The sequence below is a fragment of the Scyliorhinus torazame genome, chromosome 5 (assembly GCF_047496885.1).
Source record: "Scyliorhinus torazame isolate Kashiwa2021f chromosome 5, sScyTor2.1, whole genome shotgun sequence".
NCBI lineage: Eukaryota > Metazoa > Chordata > Chondrichthyes > Carcharhiniformes > Scyliorhinidae > Scyliorhinus > Scyliorhinus torazame.
Window position 1 is genome coordinate 307,981,816 of NC_092711.1, and position 26,659 is coordinate 308,008,474.

General features: G+C 46.6%; 1 protein-coding gene across 3 annotated transcripts in view; it reads right to left on the reverse strand.

Moving 5' to 3' along the window:
* il1rapl2 (interleukin 1 receptor accessory protein-like 2) overlaps positions 1–26,659 on the reverse strand; it is a 1,171,280-nt gene that overhangs the window by 508,313 nt on the left and 636,308 nt on the right. Inside the window, exon 2 of one of the 3 annotated variants that reach the window (XM_072505900.1) lies at positions 21,927–22,206. In XM_072505900.1, the coding sequence (XP_072362001.1) occupies positions 21,927–22,206 (280 nt within the window). Of the gene's footprint in view, positions 1–13,531; positions 14,115–21,926; positions 22,207–26,659 lie in introns of those variants that run through there. The other 2 variants (XM_072505901.1, XM_072505902.1) reach the window with 2 other exon arrangements.

The window sequence follows — 26,659 nt, forward strand, 5'->3', positions numbered from 1 at the left end:
ATGAGTCCGGGTTATGCGTGTCCTGCACCCTCCATCATTGGGGGGTGCACATGGCGGTGTCACCATCAGCGGGACTGGAAGATGCTGACGGCATGAATGGCCGGGAGACTTTGGTCTTTATTTCAGATTCCAGCATCTGATGTTGCTTCCGTTATTGTGTACGTGGCTTCAACCTCATGTTGGGACAGGACTTTTCAGGTTTCATTTCACTTGATGCCGTCACTCCACAAAGGGGTGTTGATTAATTGCATCTCAGAGCAAGCAGCACATGATTACTGTCCCACACATATCTCATACCGCATGACAGAGTTCAAATACCAGCAATGTCAGCTTTCAATGCATCACTAAGTGGAAGTATGAGCTTAAAAGTACACTTAGCACATCAAATTTACTGCATCCAGTAAAATATCAAATTTACTGCATCCAGTAAAATACAATCAATTCCATCTGTTGATCAACTTCTGTTTGCAGAAGTCATAATCCAGTCCATCTCGACCTGGCAGTGTTGTGCGATATATAGCCACCAGATTCAAAGTTGAGACAGGCTTGCAGGGTATCTGTCATTCACTTAAAATACAAGTGTGTTGTGGATTTAGGGGCTGGTTTAGCACAGTGGGCTACACAGCTGGCTTATAAAGCAGAACAATGCCAGCAGCACGGGTTCAATTCCCGTACCGGCCTCCCCGAACATTCAACGCCGGAACGTGGCGACGAGTGGCTTTTCACAGTGTCATGTGAGAGTACCTTTAAGGCATGGATGTTTAAGCAATGTACCTTTAAGAAAACAGTGATGTCAGAGAATGGGTGGAGCTGAGGTCAGGTAAGCCATTTTCCAGTTTAGTTTTGCAGTTTGAAAAAGAGCTTGTGTGTGTCTGTGTGTTTCCAGAGAGCTGCAGTTTGGAGGAAAAGAGCTTGGGAGTGTCTGTGTTTGCAGTGAGCTGGATCTCTGCCATGAAAGACTATCTCATTTGGGTGATTTAAACTCATAATAGTAAAGCCTTTAACCTGATGTGATTCTGTTTCAAGGTGTGAAGCCTCTTGGAAGTTTGAAGGAACATTTTGAGGAATTATTTACTGTTGTAATATTTTCTGAGTTATCTTTGAAGTAAGGGGTGTTAAGAGATCCAATGTTTATTTAAGATGTTAAGTTGAGTTCATGGAATAAACATTGTTTTGTGTTTAAAAACCCACGTGTCCATAATTGTAATTCCACACCTAGGGAAAAAGCCGTGTGCTAGGAAAAGCAACACATCCATTAAAGGGAGAGGTTGGTTGAACTCCATGATACATTTTGGGGTTCTGAAAACGCCTCGCCCATAATAACAGTAACTTCATTGAAGCCTACTTGTGACAGTAAGCAATTATTATTATTATTTCTGCTTAGGTTGAGTCAGAACATCCGTAGGAAGCCCAAAGCTCCACTTTAAGGGAAACTTGCAGATGTGCTTTGAAGGCCCGAAGCATCATTTTTCACATCTGGGTAGCATTCGCTGACAATAGGGAAAAATGGTGACATTACTTGGGTCGGGGTGCATCGCCATGACCATCAGTGGTTAGGCAACTGTTGCGAACTCCAAAAACAATAGCCCACAATGGCACCTGGCAACCACTTCATCTGCACCATTTGTGGCAGAACCCGCCCCTCACTGAAGGGCTCTCTACAACCATTCATAAAAATGCATCGTATAAAGTGACCCCATTCCCAGTGAATTTGAGTGGCTGCATGTCCATCACCTTATGTCGAGGGAAGGTTGCCAACAACAATTGATTAGCATGTCGACTTGGGTTTAATGGACCTGTATTTTGATAGGGGAGCTGTAAAGAAACTGCTCAACATGTGGGAAATTTGAAAGCTAGGAGGACATAAATGCACGATAGTCACAGGGAACGAGGGCTCACATATATCTGAGATGCTGGAACATCTGAAGAGCTCTTTAAGTTCTCCTTAACAAATTGATGGAGATGTGGTTAGTGTTACTGCGATGACCATGCTTTTGAATATATGTTGAGCTGCATTCTCCTGTCCCCCGGCCGCGTATTTCTCGGCTGCGTGCCATTCGCTGGCGGCAGGATTCTGTACTCCCATCGCTTGTCAATGGGATTTCCCAGTGAAGCTGCTCCACGCCACTAGGAAGCCCATGGGTTGGGATGCGGCGTTGGGTGGAAAAGTGAATCGTTCTCCGGCCGTTATATGGAATAGGTAACTTAATGTAATCGGCTGGATACATGCATGCATTGCACTTTTTGAAAGGAACACTTTTGCTAAGAAAAGGACACTGGCCTACAGCAACTATTATGCCGCATTCGTGAAGGACACAAGCTGTTTTAGTGGAGACACAGAGAGCTGGATTGTCCAGTTCTGGGGCTATGTCCCCACGCCGGCATGGGAACGGGGGCGGAAAACTGGCGCCAAACGGCCACCAATTCCCCATTTTGCTGGGGGCTAGCAGGACGGCAGCGTAGAGCACCCGGCTCTAGCTGCCAATAAGCCCCGGAGAATAGCCGGGACCGCGGCGGCGCATGTGCACGGGAGCACCGTGCTTCATGGCGAAGGCCGCTCGTGGCCCAGCCCGCAAACTAGGCACCCCTTCAGCCGGCTCGTGTGCCCCGGCCAGCCCCACCACAGTGCACCCAGCTCCGAATCATGTCCCCTCTACCCGCAGATCGGCCCGCTAGGGTATGCTGCTTTGGAGGGGGCAGAGCATCGCGAAAGCGGCGCCGCCCCCGATTCGGTCAGGAAATGTGATTCTCCGGCCATTCGCCGAACGCGGTTTCGGCTTCGCCGACCGGAGAATCCAGCCCAGGTTTTACGGATCACTCAGAGCCAGTGGTTGGGATTCTCCGTCTGTTCATGGCAGCGCTAAATTCTCCATCCTCACTCACAGCGGTAGCAGGGAAGACTCGCCAATACCTATGATAAACCCAGTCTGAAAGGAGAGGAAGGTCATGTGACCCAACTCTTGGATGTAAAAGATACTGGATTTGAGCGAGCAGTCCGAGAGACTGCCAGTGGAGCAATCGCCTCACACAACCTCTGTCTTTGAAACCTCTCTCTTCAAAGCTGAGATATGTGATCTGAAAACCCGCCAGAGGACTTGCTGCAAGCTAAGAGTTCTTATAGGAGGATTCACAAACAACATCGCTGCCTCCAAAAGAAATGAGAATCAACCAGCCATGACTATAGACTGACTTTGTTCAGTGAGAAATCCAAATACCAGCAGCAACCGTAGAAAGTGACCCTCCAGCTGCAAACAAACATCTGGATTTTTTTCTGACTATACTTGTTACCTGGGCAGGTTTTATAAAAATGTAAGAGGTTGGAGCAGGAGTAGGCCATTGAGCGCCTCTGGTACCGCTCCACCAAACAGTGACATAATGGCTGATCGAGTTCAACATGATTTTTCTACACTATCCCCATATCCTTTGATGTTTCAATATGTAGAAATCTATCAATTTCAATCTTGAACATACAGCTAAGTTTTAAGATCTGATACTCTTCAGGGATCTTTTTTGAATGCTTGGGGGATTCTGTGGGTGTTGTTTCTTCCATCAGTGGGTAGATGGTCCTGTTGATACATGTTAATCCTTTTGTTAATATTTTCTGTATCCGTACCTGAGTGAGTTTTAGCAATAAAATTAATTCTTTACTTGTGACCTTAAGGAACCTGGTTGGCTGATTTCTTCCATCGAACGCAGTTGAGTGCATATTGAATTATTAATCTCATGGGCAAGAATCTCTGGCCTCCCCGTGGAGTGTTTCTCGGTGGCAGGAAGCATCCTGCCATTAATCAGGTCTTTCCATTGAATCCATCCCGCACTGCTGGGAAACCGGAACGGTGGCACAGTGGTCAGAACTGCTGCCTGACAGCGCCAGGGGCCCGGGTTCAATTCCGGACTCGGGTGACTGACTGTGTAGAGTTTGCACGTTCTCCCCGCGTCTGCGTGTTTCCTCCGGGAGCTCCGGTTCCCTCCCACAGAGCAATGCCATGCTAAATTGTCCCTTAGTGTCCAAATATGAGCAGGTTAATAAGACAGGGGAGTGGGCCTAGCTAGCGTGTTCTTTCAGAGGGTCGGTGCTGACCCAATGGGCCGAATGACCTCCTTATGCACTGTAGGAATTCTATGATCCAAAACCCGGGGTGGGAACAGAAGATCAGGTCGGAGTGAACAGCCAGAAGATCTTGCCCAAAATGTTTCTTTGAAAGTTAAAACTCTCTTCTCACCAACCCAGGAGTGGGGCAAAGAGAGGCGTCAGTTCACCCCTCCTAATTTGATCGTAACACCATCCTTGCAGAACGGTCAACATGCATAATGAATTTCAACCTCAACAGACACTAAACTCTATCTTTTTTCCTACTGCACGGACACAATGCCACTGAAAATTCAACCCAGTTCCGTAATATTATTTGCGCAAATTGGATGACAAACATCATCCAGAATGTTCCTGTTGTTCCGGCCGGTGGAATCTTCCAGTCCTGCCGACAGCAAGCCCCCACTGTGGGATTCCCAGTGGCAGGGGGGGCATGCACACAACTGGAAATTCCGTTGCCAGTGGCGGGAGCAAAAGGTCCTGCCGCCAACCAATGACGACCCACTTCCACTGCCGCAAAGCACAACGCGGGGGCAAGGAAAATCCTGCCCACCTTAACACTTTGATAAAGGACGGGGAGAATATAATTGTTTCTCCAGCTAGCTACGCAGAGCTAACAATATAAGGTAGCAACAAACCTATTGCGCAATACCAAGAATAGAGAATGCATTATCGCAATATTGTTTGTAGTAATAATATACACCAGTATATCATGGTGCAGACACACACACTGATGGACACACAGCAAGACCAATCAACACACACAACACCGCAGCCAATCACCAGTTAGAGCACACTCACTATAAAGACAGAGGGCATCAGTTTTCCCGCTCATTCGGGATGCAGCCTCTCAGAAGGACAGAGCTTACAGCTTACAACACAGATCTTCACAATGTGCTAAGTGCATAGACTGGTTAGGACAGGCATAGGTCTTTAGTTTAATCTAACATCGTGCTAACCCACAGTGAAAGTATGTTCAACAGTTTCTAGCTTAATAAAATAGTGTTGCCCTATTACAAGTGTTAGTAGCCTGTCTATGTTACTGCTAAGGTAAACGCAGTCTCCACAGATCCAGAGTACCCAATACATCAGATCCCAGTTTAGCATTATGAGCAGAATACATGAAATGAAATGAAAATCGCTTATTGTCATAAGTAGGCTTCAAATGACGTTACTGTGAAAAGCCCCTAGTCGCCACATTCCGGCGCCTGTTAGGGGAGGCTGGTACGGCAATTGAACCGTGCTGCTGGCCAGCCTTGGTCTGCTTTAAAAGCCAGTGATTTAGCCCTGTGCTAAGCACGCCCCAGAGAACCTGCAATAATTCTCAATCACATCATGAAAATCAACTTCACTCGTGCTCATTGTTTTGGCTGTTTCAGTGTTGAACTTCAGCTTCTGCAGTAAGCAATTCTTCCACTCTGCCAAAACCGCCAAAGCAATTAGTGGCCCCATCAACCACATGGAAGCTAACTTCCTCGGTTCCGAAGGGTTAGCGCGCCATTAGCTGAGCATTGAAGTGTGGTAATTTTGTGCTAATGTAGTGGGGGGGGATGGGTGGGGTGCAGACATGCTGCTAAAATTCCTGCAGGAAATCAATGTTAGTCCTTTGAGACTGCACACAGAAAATGTCAGGTTTTTGTTGAAGCAAAGTTGGTGAGTTACTCCTTCAGTTCTTAAGCTTTGACTTGTAACACGCACCAAGTATGTAGGTCACCTATTTTTACCATCCTGTGCACAGCATTTTCCAATCGGCTGGGAATGTTGTTAGGAAATTGCGATAAAATGGAAAGCGAGGACATCGAGTCCAAAGACAGAAAATGCTGGACAATCTCACCAGGTCTTTGAAAAAGTCATCCAGGCTCGAAACGTTAGCTCCCTTCTCTCTCCACAGATGCTGTCAGACCTGCTGAGATTTTCTAGCATTTTCTGTTTTCGTTTCAGATTCCAGCATCTAGGAGTAATTTGCTTTTATCTTAAGCACATCCAGTAATTGGGAATGTAAATAAAAATGGAAACTGTGGTCGAGACAGGTCGGCTGGGCTGATAGAGCTAGTGTTTTGACATGCTGAGAAGCCTAGCAACACTATAAACAGATGTTTACCGAGGGCAAGATGGTAACAATGGAGGAAAGCATATCAAAGGTGTAAGTGGAGGTATTAGAAGTTCAGAGGAAGTGATTAGGTGTGAGTTTTACAATGACATCCTCAAAGGTGAAGTCACAAAATGAAGGTAATTAAGAGTGACTTCTGAAATGAAATGAAATGAAATGAATAAATGAATGAAAATCGCTTATTGTTACAAGTAGGCTCCAAATGAAGTGACTGTGAAAAGACCCTAGTCGCCACATTCCGGCACCTGTTTGGGGAGGCTGGTACGGGAATTGAACCCGTGCTGATGGCCTTAGTTCTGCTTTACAAGCCAGCTGTTTAGCCCACTGTGCTAAACCAGCCCCTGAGAACATTAGTTCAGATAAGGGAAGTTCCAAATGGGAAAAACAGAATGCCAGAGGCAAGTTCACCCAAGGCAAGTTAGCTGTGTTTTTTTAAAATTTAGAGTACCTACTTCATTTTTCCAATTAAGGGGCAATTTAGCATGGCCAATCCATCTGCCCTGCACATCTTTGGGTTGTGGGGGTGGAACCTACGCAAACACGGGGAGAATGTGCAAACTCCACATGGACAGTGACCTAGAGCCGGGATCGAACATGGGACCTCGGCGCCGTGAGGCTGCAGGGCTAACTCACTGCGCCACCGTGCTGCCCTAAGTTAGCTGTTTTTGAGAATTCAGCTACAGCGGGAAACTATGACAACACCCAGCAAACTGTTTTTGGAGAAACGCCTGCTTGTTCATAAGTCAGAAGCAACCCCAAAAGGTGTCAGGGCCGGGTGTGGTAACTATTGCTGGATTATAGCCCATAGTTTTAAAACCTGTGGGATGTTGCTTGGCGAGGTTTAGCTCTGAAGTTAGGAAAATGGAGGGATTTTGAACTGTGCCTGGGCATCAAGGTAGTTAAGTATCTCGTTGTGTGTTTTATTATTTAATAAACATTTATTTTGTTTAAAATCATCACCAAAACATCTGGGGCATCCTTCACATCTTTCCTCACATTATACCAAATTACAAAACACAGTTAAGAGCAGGCATTTCAAGCTTCCCTTCTGGAAATTTAGAAAATCCTAGTGTTTACCATCAGTTGTGCACTTAAAACTTCTGCCTATTTAAATGTATTACCCAGCTCAGTCTGTACCTGACACATTCTTCCTCCGATTACCATGAATCCCAGTTTGGTGACTGTAAATCGGCTAAATTTTCACTGAGCTTCTGAATCCAGGGGCGGGTCACTTTGTGACCTGTAGGGAGATTCCACTTCCGGGATTTACCCGGCTTTCCACGTCTCACAAGCTCTAACACGATCTTGCAAGGCGTTGTGATGTCAATCCCACCCACTGTGGGCAGGATCACTTTCTGGCGAATCTGCGTTTCAGAGCGATACAGCTAGTCTCACTCAAATATGCAGCATGGTAGCACAGTGGTTACCACTTATGCTTCACAGCTCCAGGGTCCCAGGTTTGATTCCCGGCTCGGGTCACTGTCTGTGCGGAGTCTGCACGTTCTCCCAGTGTCTGCGTGGGTTTCCTCCGGGTGCTCCGGTTCCTCCCACAGGTCCCGAAAGACGTGCTTGTTAGATAATCTGGACATTCTGAATTCTCCCTCTGTGTACCCGGCCAGGCGCCGGAATGTGGTGTCCAGGGGCTTTTCACAGTAACTTAATTGCAATGTTAATGTAAGTCTACTTCTGACAATAAAGATTATTACAAATAATAAATCATATGCGTTTTAGAGCGAGACAGCTAGTCTCACTCAAATTTGCTTTCCCGAGATCTAACCAAGGTGTGGGATCTAACTCCCTCACATTGGAGACCTTGGGAAAGCACCATTTAGCACAGCTCTCCACAAACATGGACCAGGTGACACTTGTTTCCCAGGGTTTAGATGCCCCCAGGTGCTTCCCTTCTGGGCAGGGTGGTCCCTAGCACTACTAGTGCCACCTGGGCACCCTGGCAGTGCCATACAGGCATGCAGGAAGTGCCACCTTGGTGCCAGCCTGGCACTGCCAAGGTGCCCAGGTGGCGCTGCCAAGCTGGCATGTTTTGCGCGGTGGTGATCTGGCCGGGTCATGTCCTCCGCGGGTGTGGGGGGTGAAGGTGGGCCTGGCGACCTTCTAATTGTAAGCTGGGTATGGCGGGAGGTTCAGGAGTCACGCCGGGGGCTCGTGAGATCGGGACGCCATTTAAAAATGGGGTCCCGATCTCTCATTGCACTGAGGTGTTCCAGCGAGAGGAGCTCCTCATTGAGACCCCGATCTATCCGGATGGGCATTAGATAGCGGGGTGGTTCTCGACTCTCCGAGCGACTCTGTCCCCATTCAAGTAGATAGCACCCCAGATCATTGCTATAAATTATAAACATTTGAAATAAAGAGCCCTTAAGAGGGGATCATATCCAGTATTCGCTCCTCCCCCATACAGCATCTTTAATAAGAGCCTAATATCATTTACCCTTCGGCCAGTTTCTTCTACTTCCCAAAGGGACAATTTGATTAAGTCTTTTAAGATATTAAGGGGAATAGATAGAGTTGGTTGGGAGGAATTATTTCCGTCAGTTGAGTAATCTCGGACAGTGGACATGGCCAAAGCATTTGAGCCAGGAGTGAAATTTGGAAATACTCCTCCATGGTGGGAGAAGTTTGGAACTCTTTTCCACGAATAGCGATAGATGCTAGGCGAATTGTTAATTGTAAAAATGAGATTGCTCAATTTTTGTTACCCAAAGATATTAAGGGGTATGGGGCAAAAATTGGAATGCAGAGTTCAGCCAACAAGTCAGCCATGATCTTGTCGAATAGACTGAAGGGGTGAAATAACACCATAAGACATAGGAGCATACTTAGGCCACTCGGCCCATTGAGTCTGCTCCGTCATTCAATCATGGCTGATATTTTTCTCATCCCCATTCTCCTCCTTCTCCCCATACCCCTGATCCCCTTATTAATCAAGAACCTATCTATCTCTGGCTTCAAGACTGTTATGGGTCAGGGTTTAGAGAACCCCAAAGTGTATCATGGAGTTCACCTGACCCACAACTTTTAATAGATTGTGGTATGGGGAGCACACGGCCCACTCTACAGCTGTGGTACAGCAGAAATGGAAAAGTATTTTTTGAAACAAAACAATGTTTATTCTATGAACACAAGTTAACCTTTTTAAAACAAACAGTGAATATCTTAGCAACCATTAATTCAAAGATAACCCCCAAAGAATACAACACTAAGTAATCCTTTAAGCTGTCCTTTTAACATCCAAAGGACTTAACAACTTTTAAACAGAAACACATCAGGGTTTACATTCAATACTGAAAACATTTAAATTTCTGAATTCACCAAATGATCAGGAGATAGTCCTTCATGGCCGAGAGATCAACAGTACAGCTGCTTTGGCTGACTTCAGCTGCAACACACCGAAAAACGAAACCAAAAAGACAGAGACACACCCAAGCTGTTCTCAAAGTGAATCTAAAAAGCAGAACCAGAGCTCAGCTCCACCCACATTCTGACATCACTGCAGTAACATGAGCAGCTAACCATTTCTTAAAGCGACATTCGCATGACAAGACACTCAGTGATTTGGCCTCCACAGCCTTCTGCAGCAAAAAGTTCCACAGATTCACCACCCTCTGGCTGAAGAAATTCCTCCTCATCCTTGTTTTAAAGGATCGTCCCTTTAGTCTGAGGCTGCGTCCTGTGGTTCTAGTTTTTCCTACAAGTGGAAACGTCCTTTCCATGTCCACTCCAACCAGGCCTCGCTTTGCTCCTGCTTTTGTGTTCCAATGTTAACTCAAATTCCCAACCCTTTGCATTTAAATCATATCCTTTCAGGTGAACCGTGTCGAACACCATTTTCAAGTTTTGCTATTTCATGCAGTTTCCTGTTGGACTTGGCATTCACAGCGGGGGCGGGGGGGGGGGGGGGGGCGGGCGGACAATTCAGCAAGCCGTTCAAATGTCCGTTGACTTTGGCAGGAGAGAAAATCCCACCAGTGAGAGGGGCGGTAAAATTCTACCACACATGTAGGCAACACTCATCAAGGGTGGAAACTGTTACTATTTTCTGTGAGTTTCGGCAGATATCTGGCAGACTACTTGTGTAAAACTCCTTTAAGCTGCCCTGGAAGGTAATACCACCTCATGACTTTTACATTCCTACATTCCACTTTTATATTTTGAGCACTTTTGAAAAAATTCTTTGGTCTTTAATGAACGATACCATTTTTGGTCAAGTACAAATGGAGTTAAATTAAAAGTTCACTCAGGAAAAATGACTCAATTTGCTTGGATACAACAGTACTAGAATATTGGTGTGTTTGGCCAGATGTTTGAAGGACGTGCAATGTACTCAAGTCAAATGTGTACGTGTTTGCTTACAACTTTCTTCAAGTTTAAATGCCCACTGGACTGAACTTGTTACAGGAGTTTAGGAAGTGTGGAAGTGTGACTGGGCGCTAACTTGTGGATTCTTCATCTTTACACTTCTCAGGGACTCTGGAGAGATCGAGTTACGTGTCTGCAATGCTGAAGGTGGCTGTACTGATCCATAAATATCTGGGCCCGAAGACCACCTTGGAAGTCAGCATTTGTCGAAAGAAATGCAGACTTGGGTGATGGAAAAGTAACACCTGCACCAACATGTTGGAAGGCCTTTGATACCTCATGAATTTCTGTAACCTTCTGCATTTTAAAGATTCAAGTAACGGGTCAATCAGGATGTGTAAAACGGAAGTCACTGACAGAGGGCATGAAAGGAAGATTAAGCAGAACAGAACTGAGAGAAAAGAAATGTTATAACAGAGCAGTTGCTGAGAGAGACCTCACAAGTCAATGTGGCCTAATCAGTGGACCCATAACTTTACTGTTAATGGGTGGATTCCCTGGGGTGAAACTCACAAGTGCTATTATTAAGTGTATGTATAATTAATGTCAATAATAGTTATCATATGCTTGATAAATCAATGAATGTCTGCCTGCAACGCTATTATTTTGAAGAGCAACTTAGCTATAAGATTATCCATCCACGAACAATAATCACCACCTGTACCATGTTTTCCTACATTTTCCCTCCTCCGTTCTCCTTAAGTTGATGACAATTGACGTAGTACAAATCCTTAGCTGTCATTAACACCCTCCGCCATATTTGCTCTTTCATCTGTGCGGCTGGACAGATGTGAGTGCCAGGAGTTTGCTCAACGCTGACTGAGTTTTCATCTGCCCTTTATCAGCAGGGTTTACAACCATAGAATTTACAGTGTAGAAGGAGGCCATTCAGCCCATCGAGTCTACACCGGTCCTTGGACAGAGCACCCCACTCAAGCCCACATCTCCACCCTATCACCGTAACCCAGTAACCCCACCTAACCTTTTTGGACACTAAGGGCAATTTAGCGTGGCCAATCCACCTAACCTGCACATCTTTGGACTGTGGGAGGAAACTCACGCACACATGGGGAGAACGCGCAGACTCCGCTCAGGCAGTGACCCAAGCCGGGAATCGAACCTGGGACCTTGGAGCTGTGAAGCAACAGTGCTACCGTGCCGCCCATCATTTTTTGGGTTAACAGATAATGATCATGAACAGTAACCTCATTGGAATTAACGTTATACAAATCCGTCAGCTGTAAATCCATTAGGGGTACGCTTTATTAGTCTGAATTGAGGTTGCCTCCAAGAAGCAGACTTGAACGGTATCTGCTACACATCAGTGGTAGAAGGCACGATTCACCCAAAAAATGATTGGGTGTCATTTTGGGAGATTTTTGTGGGGTGATCTCTGCCGGGTGTTTAGGTACGATCCAGATTGCTACTCACCCACACTTAGTCATTTGTTTGGAGCTTGGGTGATTCTCACAGAAATGTCCACACTTTGAATTTTTTCTGGTGTGGGCAACTAAAGGCGCCGGCAAAAGCAGCTCCTCAGAGATTCTGTGAGGGTGTCCAGATCTCAGTTAGGTTGCGGGTGGCCCCAACCCCCCACCTACAGACAACATGACTCCCCCACAGACATGGGCAATACCCCCAACCTAGAAGGCCAACCTCCTCCCCATAACTAAATACCGCATGCACCCCCCCCCCCCCCCCCACACACACACACACCACCCAGCATGAGGGTGACCCGGCCCCATCTGATTCTGTCCTCTTTAGCATTGGGGCATCGCCCTCGCCCCCAAACCCCCCCGCCCCCTCCCACCCCCACCCCGCAAAGTGAGCATAACCTGCTATGGTTTCACTGAGGGTCCGCTGCCTTTAAGGCATCCCACATTCATCAATCCCCCCTCTTCTAATTCATGCCCCCCCCTTTCAGGCACCACTCCCAAGTGCCCCCATCACCCCTCACCCTTCACACCACCTCACCCCCCACCCATTCATATCCCCCCTTCATCCCCACACCCTTCTTCCCCCCAACTTTCTTATACCTTTACCTGCCCCATCTCTTCATGCCCCCTTTCCCACCCCCTTTCATGGGCATGGCCCCCCCCTTGGCATCCGGGCACTGCCCCGGCACTTGGGCAGTGCCAACATAGCACCCCTGCAGTGCCAACCTGTCCCTCACCACCCAGGGACCCCAAAGGCCTCTGAGGCCCCTGGTGTGGCCATCACGTCTGGTTTCTGTTTTGGGGGACCGGCACTGATTGACGCTGCGCCATTGGGGTCGGTGAATCCCGGCAGCCGGGAGATTCAGGCCTCGAAGGAGCCGCGCATAGTTAAATCCAAACTCATTTCAATATACTGATTTGGATCACGCCCAGTAAGAGTGTGATCCTGATCGCGCTGGGCACAAAGGGCCTGGTTCATCGCGCTCCGCTCGGTGTTTGGCGCTGAACCAGTTTTTTGCCTCTGCCGGTGAATAGCAGGATTGGCACTGGGTGCAACGTGCCCAGAATTTTTTGCACTGAGCTAATTGATGTGCTGCCTGCACCCTAGAATATATAAGCACAGACCTCTGCTACTTTCCCCCTTGCCCCTCCCCACCCTACCCATATCTTCAAGGCGGGAAGGTAAGAATGTCGCTCGCATGCTTACTCTACTACACTGCAACATCAATGCGAGTGCAGTGTTAACAGTGTCATTTGGATCAACCTATAAAGAAGAAATTACCGAGTCCTGCACCAAAATGGTTCTCCCTGCCTCAAAGGAATTCTGTGGAAGAATGTTTACTGCATTACAAAATGCTAAAGCTGAATCAAAAGTTTAATTGAGCTGCTCTGGTGATAAAGCATACTGCTCAGATCCAAATGAACTCTTCAGCTGCAAGAGAAGCCAACAAGAGCTCTCAAGGGCAAAGACACTGAGTACAGCTTAACATTTCCACTTCATTATCTGATGATACTCACGTATGCGAGGCTCTCCTTTGTCCTTACCTTTGTAGTGGGGAGATTGTAGGGCAGGGGGTGGGGTTAGGGGGGATGTGTGTAGATGGGGACAGGGGAGGCAACCGTCTCAAGCTTGATTGGCCTCTTCAATTTATATACTTCATGTAATGATTCCAGCGAGGCCAGGCTAACTCAAAGCTTGGGTTTATTCCTTGAACAAAAAGAAGCCACAGTCACGGCGTACAATGCTAGAGTGGGATTCTCCGCCCCCCCCCCCCCCACACCGGGTCAGAGAATTGCCGGGGGGGCGGCGTGACTCCCACCCCCACCGGCTGCCAAATACTCCGGCAGCGGCTCCCCCCCGGCGATTCTCCGGCCCGCGAGTGGCCGCCCGTTTTCGGCCAGTCCCGCCGGCATATATTACACCAGGTATTTGCCGGCGGGACCTGGCTGCGCGAGCGGCCTCTGGGGTCCTCGGGGGGGCGCGGGGGATCTGGCCCCGGGGGGTGCTCCCGCGGTGGCCTGGCCCGCGGTCGGGGCCCACCGATCCGCGGGCGGGCCTGTGCCGTGGGGGCACTCGTTCCGCGTCGGCCGCTGTGGTCCTCCGCGATGACCGGCGTGGAGATGAACCCCCCCTGCGCATGCGCTGGGATGATGCCAGCACACGCTGGTGCTCCCGCGTATGCGCCATCTCGTGCCGGCCAGCGGAGGCCCTTCGGTGCCGGTTAGCGTGGCGCCAATCCCCTTCCCCGCTGGCCGGCACGACACAAACCACTCCGGGACTGGCCTAGCCCCTGAAGGGGTGGAGGATTCCGCACCTTTGGTGCGGCCTGACGCCGGAGTGGTTCACGCCACTCCTCGGCGCCGGGATCCCCCGCCCCGCCGGGTAGGGGAGAAACCCGCCCCTAGTGTCCCACGCGGGATCATCGAGAATTTCAGTCCGGGTCTGGGTCACACATTTTGAAGTCCCACCAGTGAGTCTCTCTTGGGTGAGCCTCCGACCGCTCAATATGGAAACCCGTACTCCACGAGACCCTCTGTGGTCTTCGTGGGCGCCGTAACACTTTAACCTTCGAGGGAATCTGCGGCATATGACTCCACGCTGCCAATTCAGACTCAGGGCATTAGTGCGGAAACATCTTCCCTCTGAGGTCTATTGCTACACTTCTGCTTTATGTCTCTGGTGCGGGAAAATAATTCTCGTGGTTCCTTTAAAATGGAGGCTCACTGATGTCTTTTTTTTAAAGACTCGCAAAACATTCTTCCACTTAAGCTGCAAGAAACAACCCGTGTTGTTGTACAAATACTTCCTCATACATTGCTTTTGTCACAGAACTGCATTGTCACAAAGCAAAACAAAAAACAATTGTACCATAACTGGGTTTTCGATCATGATTAAGCACATTCTCATAGAATGCCTACAGTGCAGAAGTTAAATGAGCGAAGGATTTTGTAGTTCTTTCTGAGTATTCCCAACCAGATCTCACAACAGCATTCAGAGCTTTTAAAAAATGTGTTCATGGGATGTTGGTGTCACAGGCTGTGCCAGCATTTATTGCCCATCCCTGATTACCCTTAAGGAGGCTGTTAAGAGGCAACCACGTTGCTGTGGGTCTGGAGTCACATGTAGGCCAGACTAGGTAAGGACGACAGATTTCCTTCCCGAAAGGACTTTGTGAACAGATGGGTTTTTACGACAATCAATTCATGGTCACAGAATCCCTATAATGCAGAAGGAGGTCATTCAACATCTGCATTGACCCTCCGAAAGAGCACTCCAACCAAGCCCACTCCCCCACCCTATCCCAATAACTACAAACAGACAGTCACCCGATGCCGGAATTGAAGGCCGGTTATAATTAGCCTTTAATTTAAGGGGCGGATTTCACCATAGCCCGACGCCAAAATAGGGTTTGGGTGGAAAATAGCTCCCGAAACCAAAATCATGGCAGGCGCCAGTTTGAAACAGGTTCGCGATGCCCTCTCCAAATCGGCATCATCGGGACGCGCACCGCGCGCAGTCGAAAACCATTAGCGAGTCTTCAGCAGGCCCACCCGCGATGCTCCACCCCCGATGGGCCGAGTTCCCGATGGCGCAGGCCATGCGTGGTTCCAGCGGTCAGGAACCCGATGTGCCAGCTGCAGACAGTGTCCAGCGGTGCCACACTCTTCCGGGATCCATGCCGCTGGCTGGATGGCTTCTGCTAGTGCTGGGGGGGGGGGGGGGGGGGGTGGGGGGGGGGGGGTGGGGAGTGGTGGGGGCTAGACAGGGGGTGGGCTGTGGGGTCGGGGTGGGCAAGTTAGAGATCCAGCATGGCCGGCGCCGTGTTATCCGGCGCGACTGGTGCAGGCCGACAGCCCTGCGCATGCTCGGACCGGGACCCGGCACGTTTTCCACGCGACCCGCGGGTAGTTCACGTGGCGCCGGTGCTAGCCCCTCACCATTACCGGAATCGGTGAGGGGTTCATTCCGCTTTTCCCATCGTGATCCACCCGCGGATTCTCTGTTGGCGCCGGCACTGAGCCGCTGGAAGGGAGAATTCCGCCCCAGTATTTTATTGAATTTGAATTTCACCATATGCCATGGCAGGGTTTGAACCTGGGTTCCCCGGGCATTACTCTCGGTCTCTGGTTTACCAGTCAAATGACAATACCACAGTGCCACCACCTCCCCTCAATTACATCTTATAAGCTAAATACAGGCATACAATTTGTGCAGGTTTAAAATAATCAAATTAACATTTGGTTAACTGAAGCAGGAACCAAGCCAACCAAAAACATAGTTATACAACTGAACAATACCCCTTAAATTTCTAGCATACTTGTGCATGGCAGGACTCTGCATACAATGGCTAGAATTTTACAATGCCCTGCCCCTCCCCCAAGTGGACAGAAAGCCCTCATTTTCCCCTTTCGACTGGGGTGCTATCCCCTTAAGGCCGAGTGTACTCTGGACTTTCCCCCCAACCTTCCCCTTCGAGAATCCTTCCCCCCACAAATCAGATTGGCTGGCAGTCCTCCAAGGCAGGACATCCTTCCAACTGAAGAGTGGAAGTTCCTACATCAGCCAACCAACACTCATTCGGGCAGAAAATGACAACAGAGCTCAGAGAGTCGGCAAGTATATGTTCCCCCTCCCCATCCTAAAAATTGAAGCCATTATTATGTTTGCTAATCATGAATTTACGATCACATTCAATGATCTCTAATTGCCCTGTCTAATTGGCTTGTAGACAAAAATGTTTAATGTCCACCTGGAACCTATTCCTTTTCGGCTTGAGCACAAGGCAGCACTTAAAATGAGCTAATTGGTTTAAATTATGACAGTGCAGGAACAGGTAGGGATCCTATGAACTAGGCCATTCAACTCGGAATTTATTTGCCAAGGCAGATTGCATTTTTCAATAATTATTTCCTTTCTCTCCATATCATTATTGTAGCAATTGCAAATGGAGTCTTGAATTGAAACTAAAATATGTGGATACTTCCGTCTCCCAAGGTGATGGTTTGTGTCGTGGTGGTCAATACTATATTAAGCATTGAATCCATAGAATGCCGACAGTGCAGAAGAAGGCCATTCCGCCCATCGAACCTGCACAGACTCTCCAAAAGAGCACCCTACCTAGGCCCAGTCCCCCAACCTACCCCTGTAAAACCCACCTAAACTGCACATCTTTGGACACTAAGGGGCAATTTAGCATCTACCCAGCTCACATCACCTCGCGGGGTTCAACGCATTCACATTGCAAGGTGAATCCCTCCCACAATGGGCAGGATCACGTTTTAGCAAATCTGCATATTAGAGCGAGGCAGTAAGCTTTACTGCAATGTGCAGATTCCCGAGGTACCTGAGACTTTGAGATTCAACCCCTTTGCCTTGGGGACCTCAGGCGAGTGCTTTACAGACTGTTTCCAGGGACACACACCGAGACAAACATCAACTGCTGCTGGAAGGTCATCAACTCGGTGAAAGACGCTCTTTGGTCTGCCCGAAACTTGCTGATCTTCCAGTGCAAAGAATTGTCCTCGACCGAGTGTTGCAGACTGGCACATTCCAAGGTCCAGGACTACGTGCTGAGGGACGCACTCAAGCTTGGGGCAGCTGCCGCCAAGGCGCAATGGGGAAAGACCACTGTGTAAGGTTTTTCCAGCAAATGTACACCGAGGGGCGGGTAACAGTGTAAACCCCCCTCGGTCTGGGCCACCAACACTCCAATGTATAAAAGAAACATGACAATGTAAATATTTAAGAAGGGATTGTAACGTAAAGAGTGAAATGTGTCTAATATTATCAAAATTGAATGGAAGAAGGTCAGGGCAGTGTGTGGCTCTGATGGAGATGTGCAGCCAAGACAATTCGAAATGTTCTGTAATGCTTATGATAAATTTTATGAATAAAGTATATTTTTTTGAATAAAAAAAAACTGGTCACCTTAACAGCACTCGTGGGGATCTCCAAGGGGATCGGAGGCCCCAGCTGCATTCATTTGGGCAGGGTGGTGTCTTGGCTCTGGACTTTGCCACCTGGGTGGCAGGTGGCACTGCCAATTTGCCCAGGTGGCACTGTGAGCTGGCTGGGGCACTGCCAGGTTAAGGGTGCCAAGGTGGCATTTTCTGAGCATGCACAATTGGGCAGGGGTTGCTCGGTGTAGATGTTGAGGGGTGTGGGGGGTGGCTGTGGGACCCACTCATATTGTGTTTGGGGAGGGAGGGTGGGGATTTGTTTTGTGGGTCTCGGAGATCGGGATGCCACAACGGGGAGTTACGGTAGGCAGAGCTCCTCATTGTAAAAGACGTGGCTACGTGTGGTCTTGGCCACGTGTTCTCATTCGTGCCCACTATTCAACGCATGTCGCGTAGAATAGCCATGTGTTTTTTGGCGCTCGCTCGGGGACTTTTTCCCTTTTGGGAAGATTGTGCCCTTAAGTGTGGGCTAAACCAGTGAGAAACTCCCTTGCGCCCCAAAAAATGACTAGGTGTCATTGAATAACGGTGGGGAGCTCGGCGCCAGAGCCGGCGGGAAACTCCCTGAAAAACTCACTATAAATGAACTTCGAAAATATTCCAGGGAATCTCGCCCGTAATTTGAGATGGAAACTTGCCCTTAATGCATAGAAAAGTGCACAGCATGTCCTTAGAGTAAGGAATGCCAATTAACCAATCAAAAACAATCTTTCATTAATACAACTCTTAAAATTTCGACCCCATTCACTAAGAGCAACCAATTAAATCTTTGAGAATGATTTTCAAAGTCCTCTCACTGGGCCAATTTGGTTTCTTATTCTGGTAACTTGACCACAAAAAGGGTAGTTGAAACGCATCAATCTTAAATTTAAAGTTAATCTTCTTTGATTTCTAAAACTAAAATACTGTATGGACTGAAAAATGGGAGCAGCTCGCTAAACATCGAAATAACAGTAAGTGAACAGAGCTAACGAAAGTTAAATACAAATATATTTAATAACAACAACTAATGACGTCAACACTGAGTGATGACATTAGCAATGGATTTAAATAAGGAGATTCATAATAATACCACTCTATGACATCTGTCTATTATAATTCTAATTTCCAGTTCTCTTCCCACACCTAGCAATGCACTAATGCAGACTTCCGTCTGTTTGCATCAACAGTAATTCCCGGAACAGATCGCTAGTGTGTCACCGAGGGTCATAGCTGAAGAGGCGGCACTTCACATCAAGCGTAGGACCAGGACTCTCTCCCGCTCTTACCACCAGCCACTGGCATGTTTGGAAGGTTTTGCAGGTTGACACATTCAATCTGTTTGGTTGCATTATGGACACAAGCTCCTTGGCCATCAAGTCCTGGGGGGTACACAAAACCGGCTCAGAGACAGAGATGCTACCCACAAGATCTCCGCACCTACTGTAATACAGGCCTCTAATTGAAATAAAATGGAATTAACACCTAAAATGTTCAACAATTTAGAAAACAAACAGCAAAACTCATCAAGTATTCCAATAACTGTCCCCCTATACCTTTGGGATTCTCAAAAGGTACCTGCTGCTGCCTGCCTATATTTCAATAAAGTTTTCCCCTTTTTGTTGCACAAACTCTATTATACATTGCACCAAAAGCTTGGCACGGGGAAAATTCCTGACCTTCTCAAAAACAGTTATTTGCATTCATTGTCTGAACTGTGTATCCTTATTGTAAAGTCCTGAGGTTGACACTCAGCTTATCATAGACTTAAATTCCCGGAATATGGCAGTGAGAATCTCAAATCCTAATTAACTCCAGTGTCCTCTTGTGAAAAACATGACTGATGGGCCCATCAGGCTCAATACTGGCAAATGGGTTTGGCTGGGTTCAGGGTATGGAGGCCCATAGTCATTTAAAGAATAATGCATGGAAGGACCAAGGATAAGGAAGTAAGCAGCAGGACTCTGAGACTAAATTAAAACACCAAAAGAATCTTTACGATATAAACGTGAACAAAATGACACAAGCAATGATGAGCAAATAAAATAATGATTATAAACAATATGAAAGTCTATCTTAAACTCAATCCAACAGCCTGGTTACAGATGAAATAACTCAGTTTCATGGTACATTCCTACCAATACGACCACCTTGTTCAAGTATACACACTTAGGCGCACCATTGGTAACTGTTCCAAAACTGGACTTCTCTGTACAGAGCAACTTAATCCTACCCAATTCTCTAATCGTCCGTCTTTTTTTCTCAAAACACACAAAACTGAGCTCTCTGGTTAAACATGGCAGACTGGGTGTTTGCATCCTCCAAATAAGCTTCTCTTACAGTTGCTTATTTCCGGGGGGAAAAATCCCGGCAACTTTCCCTTTAGAGCATAGCTCTGCCCTCAGCAATTTTCTCCATAGTAACCCCTGAGCATTCATTCTTCCACAAACCTCTCAGTTGGGTCAGATGTTTAAGCATCATTTGTCAGCACAGGCAGGCATATGAAATGAAATGAAAATCGCTTATTGTTATTAAACCTAACCAAAAGTAACAACTCCCAATTCACCTTGAACTGAAACCAAAACTACATTCAGATAATCCACAATAGAGACAGTTCCAACAGTGAAGAGAAATGGGGATTGAGAGAAATATCCAGGGCACATCTTTGATAGCCACCAAACATCTTCATTGCATAAACAATCATTAATACTGCAGCAACATTTGGAAAGTTGGCATCCAGATTAAAGATTAAAGAACATGCTATATTTAAATGTGATGCACCTGCAGAACAAGGAAATATGTCATTTCAATGTGGAAAATTGTCCGGTATTCTGGGAAGTCAGCAGCACTCAGGACCGTGTGAGGAAGCTCGAAGTCAGGAGAAATCTGGGACACATCATGAGGGCAAACAAGTTTGATCACCCAGGAACAGGCACGGTCAGAGCACTGGACTATTTTCCTTATGAGCAGTGTCACAGGAGATATGATGACATACTTTAAGTGCGGCCTTTCCCCACTGTCCCACTGAATCTCTTACAACATGAATATTGAGAATATACCTGTGGACCAAAGTTTTCTCTCTGTCTTTTCCCTTTAGTTAGATCATACTTGTGAGATTTCACTGCAACTTTTCATTAGCATTGAGATATTTTTTCACCAGTTGAAATAATGTTCACTTAAAGTTCATTACTTCCAAATATTTTAACCCCTTCTCTACCTTTATGCTTTATGTGAGAATCAATTATTTTGTCTAATGTCAATGGTGATATTTTGTTGTGGGCCAGGATTTTAAAAACTCCAAAGTATACTATGGAGTTCACCTGACCCGTAACTCTTTGTTGAATTTGGCTAAGATGAGCACAAGAGCCTGCCTTTTAGGTGTTATTTAACGGACGTCTTAGGCGCTTTAAATCAAATAAAACAAGCTTTATTCCAAGAATTTAGTTAACATTTGTATAAACACACGCAGCAAGAATTTTTATCAACTACAAACATAAAGACCCCACATAAGTACAGTAACCTATGTATAACCCTTAATGAATTCCCCCTTAACTGTTCCAATTCAATAACAAAATCCGAGTAAAACCAGAAACCCCTTTTCAAAGGCGTGGCCCAGCACACAGAATTCTCACTTATATAAGACTTGTTATTGATACTCTGTTCCCCTTTTCAAACAGCAGATTTCAATTCCTTCCAGAAAGCAAATATCTCTTTTAAATTACCAAGCAGTCTGGAAACAGCTTTTAAAATGAAAATAGAGAGACACTTCTTTCAACCTGTGCAGTTCAAACCAGTCCAAAACTCAAAGCGAAAGTGAAACTCAGAGTCACAGCCCAGCTCCACCCACACAATGACATCACTGGCGCCATGTGATAAGACAAAATGTTTCTCAAAGGGACACTCCCATGACAATATCGTCAACAATGAGGGTTTATTATGTGCTGAAAAACATGTTTTATCAACTTCCCCTTACCGTAATACACAAGTATAGAATCCATTATCCTGTAACTCCGCTGAATGGAACCAAATTGAATCCTCTTCTTTGCTTATTCTGCGTCCGGCAAATATAATTGGCTCTTCTGAGTCTCCTTGCCCATTATTTTTATACCACATCAGGCTGAGTCCTGAATTCTGTGCCATGCTGTAGTTAGTCCTGATGTATCCGTAGAAGAGTGCGCATTTCACACGTACAGGCTCGCCTGCCAGCACCATGTATTTCTTGAGATCCACAGACCAGTCAATGCAAACGTCAACTGCAACAAAGAAATAAAAATGAAAAGAAGAACGCCTTAGTCAGTAGATCTTGTTTGTTCATCTAAATTTCTTCGAAAGCTGGCCGAATCAAAAGGATGTGTGGCTGAACCTAAGATGGTCATTCAGGATCACCTTGTTATTTTGGTGAAAGGTAGCATTTTCTGTGCACTAATATAAACAAAATTATGACGATTGGAAGAATGCAACCGCTGAACAGTGCACGGAACATTCTGTAAGAAAGTTATCACAATAACACAGTAAATGTTGTAAACTATATGGTAAAATATATCATTTTAACAAACATTCTGTCAATTAAGACAATCCTTATTCTCACATCGTCTAGCTTAGCAGAAGGGACAAAAATTAAGACATCGATGAACATTTTATTCAACAATTTCCTCTTTACCATTTGCTCCATTATTGTTTGATCATCTTCTGTGCATAATAATGGCTCCTCCATTTTGATAACATTTGGAAGATGCTGAACAGTTCGTGACTGCCTGGATGTGAAATGGGAGCTCGTGCCCTGAGTCAAGCGGAAAGAAGATCAGGGTTTAAGGAGAGGGAGCTTTGGTATCTCACTCGACCCCAACCCACTTGTTTTTGGGAGTTAAGATTCATCCCAACTTCTAGTTACCTAAATTGAGAAGACAGGACTTAAGAGCAGAAGGAGGCCATTTGGCCCTTTAAACCCACTGCACCATTCAATAAGATCATAGCTGATGCGGTCGTGGTCTCAGATCCCCTTTTCTGCACCCCATTAACTCTTGACCCACAGTCTGAGAAAAACAAATCTAACTCAGGCTTGAATACATTTAAAGGCCCAGCCTCCACCATCTTCTTGGAAGAAAATTCCACATCCTAAAGAACATAGAACATACAGTGCTGAAGGAGGCCATTCGGCCCATCGAGTCGACACCGACCCACTTTCGCCCTCACCTCCACCCTATCCCCAAAACCCAATAACCCCTCCTAACCTTTTTGGTCACTAAGGGCAATTTATCATGGCCAATCCACCTAACCTGCACGCCTTTGGACTGTGGGAGGAAACCGGAGCACCCGGAGGAAACCCACGCAGACACGGGGAGAACGTGCAGACTGCACACAGACAGTGACCCAGCAAGGAATCAAACCTGAGACCCTGGCGCTGTGGTTCGATTCCCCGCTGGGTCACTGTCTGTGCGGAGAACTTCTGAGAAAAAAGATTCTCCGCATCTGGTTTAACCTCATATTCTTAAACTATGTCCCAGAGTTCTAGTCTCCCCAACAAGACAAAACATCCTCCTGGTATCCACCCTATCCAGCTGCCTCAAGATCAATAAATGACCTCTCATTCTTCTAAATTCTAATGGTTATTGGTCGAAACTGTTCAATTGTTCTTCATAAGAAAACGCAAGGATGGGTTGAGTGAATCTCCTGTGAAGTGCTTCCAAAGCAATTATGGGTGGGACTTTCCTGCCTCACAGCTGCGTGTTTCTCAGTGGCGCGAGGTGGAGTGCCGTTCGCTGGCAGCGGGAGTCTTTGTTCCCAATGCTGGCAGTGTGAATTTCCATTGAAGCCACCCCATGCTGACGGGAACCCCGCATGGGGGGGGTGCACTGCCAGGGTTACCAGAGAATCCTGTCGCCAGCGAACAGCCGGAGAACTCCAGCCTATATCTTATTTCAAGTAAGGAGGAGGAATCGGATATAATACTCTAGATATGGTCTCCCCAAGGCTCTGAGCAACTGCAGTAAAGTATCCATAGAGAAAATGCTGGAAAATCTCAGCAGGTCTGGCAGCATCTGTCGGGAGAGAAAAGAGCTAACGTTCCAAGTCCAGATGACCCTTTGTCAAAGCTATAAGGTAGAGAAAGTGGGAACTATTTATACTGTGGAGTGAGAATGAAAGATGAAAGATTCTCAGTCCACAGTATAAATATTTCCCACTTTCTCTATCTTATAGCTTTGACAAAGTGTCATCCGGACTCCCTACAGATGCTGCCAGACCTGCTGAGATTTTCCAGCATTTTCTCTTTGGTTTCAGATTCCAGCATCCGCAGTAATTTGTTTTTATGCAGTAAAGTATCCCTACTTTTATATTCAATTACCCTTGCGATAAACTCCAACACTCAATTTGCCTTTCTAATCACTTATTGAACCTGCGTATCAACTTCATATGATTCATGTACCAAGACACCCAGATCCCTCTGTACCACAGAGTTCTGCATTCTCCCTCCAGTTACCGAGTAAACTGCTTTTGTATTCTTCCTGACAAAATGGATACATTCATCCACATTGTACTCCAGCTGCCATGTTTTTGCCCCTCACTTAACCGGTTTATATCCCTTTGCAGACTTTCTACCTCTTGACAACTAACTTTCTTAATATCTTGGTGACATCAGCAAATTTAGTTGCCATACATCTGCACAACTCTGCAGCACAATTCCTCTCTCCATTGCTTCACTGATTGTCCAACACTCACTTCTGTATGTTAACATGAGTGTGCTGTAGCATTCCAGGATTCTCAGTTTTGTTTTCATGGCTAATTCTGAGTTGATTATAATCTCTTTCAGGAAGACTTCACACCGTTCATAATTGAACACCGTAGTCCATCTGATGGCTAAGCAGTGGTGTGTAAAGGTTTGGTAACTTCTGCTTGCTTATCTATGTCTTTGTTAAAAAGCCAAGAATTCCATGTGCTCTTTGTAAAGACTTCTCAACATGCCCTACCACCATCAGAGATTTGTGTACATATATCCTCAAGGTCTCGCTGTTCCTGTGCTGCTTTTAAAATTCATAGAATCATAGAATCCCCAAAGTGCAGAAAAAGGCAATTCAGCCCTTTGAGCCTGCACTGACGCCCTGGAAGAGCACCCTACCTTGGTGCACTCCCGTACCCTATCCCTGCAACCTCACCCAACCTGCACATCTTTGGACACCAGGGGGAGATTTAGCATGACTAATCCACCTAACCTGCACATCTTTGGACTGTGGGAGGAAACCGGAGCACCCGGAGGAAACCCGCGCACACACGGGGAGAACGTGCAAACGCCACACAGACAGCCACCCGAGGCTGGAATTGAACCCGGGTCCCTGGCGCTGTGAGGTAGCAGTGTTAACCACTGTGCCACCGTACCATCCCGGCAATTGTATAATTTAGTTTAGTTTAGTTTAAAATGGTATAAATTGGTTCATATTGCTTTGGCGCCAAAGAAAATGTATCACTTTTTTCACAATCCTTGCACGGTAGCATAGTGATTAGCACTGTGGCTTCGCAGCACCAGTGTCCCAGGTTTGATTCCCCGCTGAGTCACAGTCTGTGCGACGTCTGTACGTTCTCCTCGTGTCTGCGTGGGTTTCCTCCGGGTACGGAAGTTTCCTCCCACAGTCCAAAGACGTGCAGGTTAGGTGGATTGGCCATGCTAAATTGCCCTTAGTATCCCAAAAGAAAGGTTTGGAGTGTTTATTCGGTTACGGGGATAGGGTGGAAGTGAGGGCTGAAGTGCAGACTTGATGGGCCGAATGGCCTCCTTCTGCACTGTATGTTCTATCTGCCTGCCCATTTTGCCAATCTCCCCCAAACTCTGTTACTATCCTCCACGTACTTTTCCATGTATTGTGTCATCTGTAAACTTTGAAATTATGAAAATGAAATGAAAATTGCTTATTGTCACAAGTAGGCTTCAAATGAAGTTTAATTTCAAATTAAGTAGGCTTCAAATGAAAAGCCCCTAGTCGCCACATTCCGGCACCTGTTCAGGGAGGCTGTTACGGGAATTGAACTGTGCTGCTGGCCTGCCTTGGTCTGCTTTCAAAGCCAGCGATTTAGCCCTGTGCTAAACAGCCCCTGAAAGCCCTAAAAGCCTCAGGGCTAGAACTCTCCAGCTTTCCTGCCAGCAACACATCCCCATCCAGGGGTTTCCCAATGGCCTGGGGTTGACTTCAATGGAAAATCACATTGACAAGTGGAGAAAGTAGATAATCCCGCCACCAGTGAATATTACACCACTGAGAAACACCTGGCTGGGGGACTGGAGAATCCAGCTCAAGGTCATTAATGTATATATATTTTTTAAAAGTGGTGCTCTCCATACTGACCTCTGAGGAACACCACTGTATCCTTTGCTCCAGGCTGAAAAATAACCCGTCAGTGCTGAACTCTGCCCCTTTGTCAGTTCTGTATCCATATCACCCCTGTCCCTTTATTCCCATGGGTTTTAAATGTTTCCACAAAAATTCTCAAGATGTAATATGAAACACAGGCTGCAAAGAGTTATAAAGATTAAACTTGGATTCCTATGTAATTATATTATAAATACTGCTCAACAGGAGTAATGTCACAAAGCCACTGAACAATAAAATCTTTTGAGTACAGTCCTGTACTGTCAATCAAGGAGGCAGTGGCGCAGTGGTATTGTCACTGGATGAGTAGCCCAGAGACCCAGCGCACGGTAACATAGTGGTTAGCACT